The sequence below is a fragment of the Vanellus vanellus genome (genome assembly GCF_965231255.1).
Source record: "Vanellus vanellus genome assembly, chromosome: 2".
Lineage (NCBI taxonomy): Eukaryota > Metazoa > Chordata > Aves > Charadriiformes > Charadriidae > Vanellus > Vanellus vanellus.
In genome coordinates, this window is record NC_138906.1 from 138,105,131 (window position 1) to 138,111,634 (window position 6,504).

At 54.1% G+C, this 6,504-nt stretch overlaps 1 protein-coding gene across 1 annotated transcript; it reads right to left on the reverse strand.

Moving 5' to 3' along the window:
- Positions 1-439: 439 nt before the first annotated feature.
- On the reverse strand, positions 440-3,169 carry HEY1 (hes related family bHLH transcription factor with YRPW motif 1). Its single transcript, XM_082479934.1, has 5 exons — positions 3,063-3,169; positions 2,832-2,907; positions 2,653-2,736; positions 2,440-2,521; positions 440-1,640 (listed from the first exon to the last, which is right to left on the reverse strand). The coding sequence occupies exons 1-5, from the start codon at positions 3,152-3,154 to the stop codon at positions 1,057-1,059; spliced, it is 918 nt and encodes a 305-aa protein (XP_082336060.1). The 5' UTR covers positions 3,155-3,169; the 3' UTR covers positions 440-1,056.
- Positions 3,170-6,504: the final 3,335 nt, after the last annotated feature.

Here is a 6,504-nt window from a genome sequence, read left to right on the forward strand (position 1 = left end):
GATACATCTGTCAAGCAACAAGGCTGTGCACTGAACGGGTTCCCACTGCACCATTCCATTGGCTACATAAATACCAGCATCACTCCTTTCAGGTGCAAATTTGAAGCTCACAGAGGGAAAGAGCCTGCTCTCAGTTACCCAAGAATACAGGGTAACACAGCAATTACTCCACTGGAACTCAAAGCAGAATCTGGCCCTAAGAAATGAGCATGCATATGACTGGCTCCAGCTGGAAGACCACTGCAGGTGACAACCTTTTTTTCCTCTCCCTTCACTTCCCCAGCAACTAAACCCACCACCAATATAGCGTATAATTTGGCTTTTGCACCCTCCCCACTCTAGAGTCTGCTCTGAAGCACACTGCTCCTTTCGGTGGGAGAAATAGCGTGGTGGTTCTGAGATGTGAGTAAATGTCCGCTAGGGACTAGAATAAGACCACCAAATATACCAAACCACTGCAGAAGAAATAGAAATTGGGCTCTGAGATAAAGCTGATCAAGCTGGTCCATCTGATTTGTCAACGCTTTGTTCAGAAATATAAGACTCAAATATAGTTTACAAAAAGAGTAATTCTTTATAGAACATCTCAATGTCAAAATACTAACAAAAACACAGCTTGTTAATGCTGAGAAAAGTGGTCTTGGAAAAATTAATAACTAAACTAGGACATTGCAAACAATAATAGGTGATATCTCTTCATAAAAAGGCAGTCTGACGTACTCAGGAAAAATGAAACATTTGAAACAAACTGTTTACAAAAGTGATTTAAATGCTCAGCATAGATCTAACACAAGTGTTAACAACCACTATTTGTAATTTTATTTTTGGACAACTTCAGCAACTACTTAAAAAAAAAAAAAAAACAAACCAACAAAAACTGCTAATACAAAAACGTAGAAAACAAAAAGAACAATCCAAAGAGACAGTTTTTAGACAAACTTAGTTAAGGTGAAGCTGTACCTTTGTCCCCGTTATTAAGAACTTCAACTTTAAGCGTGGCATAACCCAGCTCAGCTAGGTTTGTAGGCTTCCCCACCCTTACTAGAGAGTTAGTTCTTAGAAGGCTCCAATCTCAGTCCCCCAGGGTCTGTATGGTTTGCTAAGGGTTGCTGACGGCGTTGGTGTAGATGGGCTCAGCACGTTGGGGGACAGCAGATGGAAGGAGCCAAACGAAAAGGGGAACGCAGACAGAGATGCCATGGAGGAGAGAAGAGGAGGAGACAGTTTGGTAGTAGATGTGACCACGGGGAGCACTGGTCCAACGCTGCCATTTGGGGGCACTCTGAGTGAGGAAGTTTCAGCGTGTGGGGCAGCAATTCTGGTCTGGTGATGTGGTTCTGTGGAAGATGCTGAAGTACTGGTATTACCGTGCCCATTTTGAGCCAGCAGCAACGGGTGAGATATGTGATGGTGATGTCCAAAGGCACTGCCCCAAGGGATGTGTCCAATGCCAGTGTGTGCACTACTTGCTGCTTCCCGTTGAGAGGCGTAGTTATTGAGATGAGATACAAGTCGAACTCGCAGAGGATCGGAGGCATCCAGACCCTCTATAATACTAAGGTATCGAGCAACTTCGGCCAGGCACTCTCGAAACCCCAGACTCCGATAGTCCATAGCCAAAGCATGAGCATCAAAATAACCTAAGAGAAAATAACAAAGAATGGAGTCTTAAGATGCTGTTTTCTAGTCATTGTCTACATGTAGCCTCCCCACTCCACCCTCCTCTATAAGCATATTTCACTTGGATGTGGTTAGTATTCCCAACCATAGATTAGCTGCCAAGCTCCCTTTTTTTTTTTTTCCTTTTTTTTTTGTCTAACAAGCTTTTCTTTTATATCTGTGCTGTGATGCTGCAAGTCCCAAGACCAGTCACAGACTGCCATTTTTAAACTGAAATTGCACACTGCCACTGGAGGAAAGTACTTTTGTTCTTTTCATGTCTCCCCAGCGCAAGCAAAACCACAGCACAGTGAAATTCATTAGAAACACAAGTCCTAACTTATCAGAGGGGACTTCTGCAGCCAATGTACTTTTTTCCCAAAAGTGCATTTCACCATTTCTCCTAATTCTCTTCACTACTCATTTCAGGCTGTATTTTTTTCTAGTTTCTGTTCTGAACTTTCAGAAAGTTAGAGAAACAAACACTTGACAACAACAAAAACTTTGTGTTCTCCAAGTTGCCAGGTTCACTTCACACCGCTGACGCATTGCTAGAGAGACTTGCAGCCACTCTCCCCCTACAACCAGGAGCCAGAACTGTAAAACATTTCCGCGCTAGCGATGCCGCAAATCTTGTCAAGCAGAAAAAAGTCCCAAATTCCTGATGAAACAGGAGTTCCCATTCTCTTTTCTCCGAGCGCTCCCCCGGCACACCGCACGCTGGACAGAAGGGAATGCGCTCCTCTCGCTGACAACCCTCTGTCAGGCACGAAACTTTACCTTTCCCTCCTGCAGTATGCAGCATTTTCAGGTGATCGACGGTCATCTGCAGGATCTCTGCTTTTTCCAGCTTGGCTGATCCCTAGGAGAGAAGGAGAGGCACGACAGTTTTGAGGTAGAAGCAGAGAGGTAGAAGAGGGGTGACCCTTCCTTCTGGCAACGGGGCGGGGGGGGGGGAGGGGGGGGGCAAAGCGGAGGGTCACCGGGCGCTACCTGCTTCTCGAAGGCGCTGGGCACCAGCCTCCTCAGCTCGGACAGGCTGTTGTTGATGCGATCGCGGCGGCGTTTCTCGATGATCTAGGGCAGAAAGCGGGGGGTGAGGGGGGGAGCCGGGCGGGCCCGGGCCCGGGGCCGGGGCTGAGGGGAGCCGGGGCCGCCCGGCAAGCACTCACCCCTCGGCGCCTCTTCCTGGCCAGGATCTGCGAGGTGGTGGAGGGAGACATGGAGCCGGCGGCCGAGCTGAGGTTCCTGTGGGGAGCAGCGGGGCACGGGTGACCACAGGGCACCGCCGCCCCACGGAGGGACGGGACGGGACGGGACGAGACGGGGGGGGGGGGGGGAGTCGGGGCTCCGCGGGGCGGAGGGGAGGGAAGGGGTCCGGCGCCCACCCTGCCTGCGCTCACCCATTTTCGTCTGCGCTCTCCTTCTCCACCTCCACGGCCTCATCCAGCTCCTCGCTGTCCGACGAGCTGTACTCGGGGTGCGCCCGCTTCATGGCGGCGGCGGGGCGCGGGCGGCCGTCGGGGAGGCGGCGGGCGGTGCGCGGGAGGAGGGCGCCCAGCGCGCGCCCCGCGCCTCGCCCGGCGCCCGTCTCCCCCATAGCGTTCCCACGCCTCGCCTGACCCACCGCGGGTGCGCAGGCAGGCGGGCGGGCAGGCAGGCAGGCAGGCAGGCAACGAGCAGGCAGCGGACGGGCAGGAGGCAGCAGGCAGCCGGGCAGAGCACGCCCGCCGCCCAGCACCGCCACGCGCGGCCCCCGCCGCCCCCATTGGCCGCCGGCGCCCCGGCCTCAGCCAATTGCCGCCGGCCGGCCGGTGGCTGGGCCCCGCCCTCCTCTCCTCGGCTGGCAGCGCGGGCGGCGGGGAGGACGGGAGGCGCGGCCGCGCGCCGGCCGGCCGTGGGAAAGCGGCGCGGGGGCGCGGCGGGCGGCGGCGCGCGGCGGCGGCGGGCGCCGCGTGCGGGCGGCGGCGGCGGAGGGGGAGGGAGCGGGAGCAAGTCCCGGGCTGGGGTACCAGGCGGTACAGCCCCGGAGAGCCCTCGGGGTTGCCTGCAGCCCTCACGCCGGGGTGCCCGGTAGCCCGAGCCCTGCGGGTCGGTTGCACCGCGCCCCCCGTGTCTGGCGCGGCTTCGGGGCGCTTCCCCGAGGCAGCCTGCGTGAGGAGGAGGGGGAGCCCGAGCGGGAGCAGCTTGCCCTCCTTCGAAAAAATGAGTAAAATGAGGGGGGGGGGGGGGTAAAGCCCCAAAGTGCGGGAGGCTTAAACTGAGGGGTTTGGGGTTTTTTTGTTTTTTCCCCTGAAAGGGAAATCGCGGCGTCCCTCTTGACTGCACTTTTCTAAATGGCAAACCCGCCCCCCGAGCCCCTTTCTTGTGTCCCCTCCTGTATTTCGGAGGTGGGGAGGAGCAGGGACAGTTTTTCAGCCGCTGGAGACAAACGCGCTTTGCTGTGCGGTTGCTGGCGAGGAAGAAGGGATGGCGGGAAAGGTGGGCGTTGTGTGGGGTACGCGCGGCGTCGGTGGGGAGCACGTGCTGCTCTGCGCTCGACAAGGCCCTGTGCCGTATTCCCCAAAACTGCCACGTTCCGCAGCACCAGTCCTCTGCGTTCTGCCAGCCTTCTCAGGCTGAGGTGCTGGCAAAATGGGGGCAGGCGAGACGAGGGCGTGCTCTTTGAGGTGGTTTCATAGTAATCAAATTTTCATTTACATGCAGCTTTTCAACTAGGGCGCCTTTTCTAAGTTGCCTCTTCTGTGTTTCGCAATGGAAGGGGCTGGAGGATAACTAAGATGTGCACAGTGTGACAGCGGAGGATCGATGAACCCAGATTCCCCATTTAGAGACCCTGCAGTAGCTGCTTTCAGCCTCCCACTGGTTTAGGTAAAAGTTCCTGGCACAGGGTTGCTCCAGGTTTCATGCAGTTGCCCATATTTTTGCAAAACATTTCTGGTGGGAAGGGAAATGGAAGCAAGGACCAGGCTAAGGGAAATCAAAGAGCTGCAGTTAAGAAGATAGACACAGTCCTGCAGCCACCTCTGAGTAGCTAACAGATGCCAGAAATATTCTGTTCCCATGTTACATTTTTCATAAATCTATCCTTTCTGCAGTGCTATCATTAAGCTTGTGTCAGCACTTCTATTACCTCCACCTTTCCATCCTCTCTATTTTTGTTTTATGATATCTCTGCCTGCACCACTAGCTTTTACAGGACCAAAAGCCAGGTCAGTGGAAAGCAGTGACATTTATGCCTTTTTGGTCTGCAAACTACACATCAGACTTCGCCTATTGTGGCATGTATACATCTTCTTCATACCATGGGGAGGGGGGAAAAAAAAAAAAACACATTGTAAAAGAAATTACGTTGCATTAAGCATTCATTGCTTGTGAGTAGAGATCTGGCCACCCAGGTTCCCAGCAGTCAGATCCTGGAGCTGACCTCCATCCTTAGCTCCGTGAATGACTGGAGCCAGGCAGCCTCCAAAGATGCTTTCAGAGCTTGTGTAGACACTGACTTCTCTGAATGACTTACAGGAACGGGCAGGTAGAGCGTAGCTGGGCCTCCGTGTGAGCAATTGCAGTTGGCTGTCAGCTGCCATGGGAAGATAAGAAATGTTTGCCCATGCGTGGTTTCGATCCAGCACTAGGAAGAACAGACAGCAAAACCAGCTTTAAATTACTCTTTTTCTGGTACTGGGCAGGGCCTGATCCTCAGCGTCGGTCTAGTTGTTAACTGTGGCCCAAAGGGCAGTTTTATTAGCCAGAAATTACCAGCACGTTGAGACAGCGCTGTCATGCACCTCTCTTGCCAGAAGGGCAGATGGGAGAGCAGCCTTTTGCTCACCAAAGTCCAAGGAAATGAAAATGACAGTGCACAAGAAGGCGGCACTTCTGAAAAGTGCTTAATTTCAGACCCCATTGATACCTTCATGGTAATGAGGCCGTGAATCTTAGGAGGTGACAGCCTTCTCTCCTGTCCCCTCTGCCGCCGTGGTGCCTCCCTTCTCCCTGCCTCACGCTACAGTGCAAGCACCCTCTTGCCTTCTACCTGCCCATCTCTTACTACAGCCGTGCCCGTGCTTCAGTCTCCCCACCAGCCAAACCTTTTGTCCCACAGCTGCACCCCACAGCCCTTCCTATCATACACACCAGCACGCTTGCCTCCGTCCCACCCCACCCCGCTTCCCCATCGCTTCCAGGTCTGGCACAACTCAGTGTTTCCAGATGCAGGCTCCGCAGCCACATCTGGCCATCCCAGGGCTGGAAGCGGGAATGGCAGAACAGGGTAAAGCCGTCACGGCAATGCAGAGACTGGGGTTTGAAACATGCAGGAACTGTTGGTCGCGGCTGGCCCTTAGAAGGGAGTGGTGTCACTTCTTGTGTGCCCCCCCCCCCCCCTTTTTTTCTTTGTTGAGTGCCTCCTAGGGCGATTTCTGTGCTAGTCAAAGTCCCACTGAAAGGGAGTTGTTTATTGCTGCTGCAGGCTTCCCTCCAGCAGGGACCTGCCACTGCTGACCCTTGCTCTAGTGCGTGCACTAAATTAACTCCCATCGCCTTCCTTTAGGTCTTCTCTCCCAAGGGAGCAAGCGCTTTGAAGAGTAATCCCATCAACCTGTCACCCCGAGTCCCGGAAACTCGCCGTTACTATGGTTACTGTGCCCAATTCAACCGGTGGCTCTGGCACTCACATTGCAGCCAGGCAAAAAACATCGACATCCCCCCCGCCGACGTGCACACCCCCACCCCCACCCCCCCACCCCCGCATATATCAAGCTGCAGCATCAGCTCTGCAAGCAAGAAGTTGCTGCTTCAAATCTTGTACTTTTCTTTACTGACTTCTGGCTGAACACGTGGATT

Bases quoted from the DNA above. Each gene is read 5' to 3' on its own strand.
- HEY1 (XM_082479934.1), bottom strand. From the start codon at position 3,154: ATGAAGCGGGCGCACCCCGAGTACAGCTCGTCGGACAGCGAGGAGCTG. The intron at 2,737-2,831 runs GTGAGTGCTTGC...TTTCTGCCCTAG, and splicing joins CCAGGAAGAGGCGCCGAGGG to ATCATCGAGAAACGCCGCCG. The intron at 1,641-2,439 runs GTAAAGTTTCGT...ATTTTCTCTTAG, and splicing joins GCATACTGCAGGAGGGAAAG to GTTATTTTGATGCTCATGCT.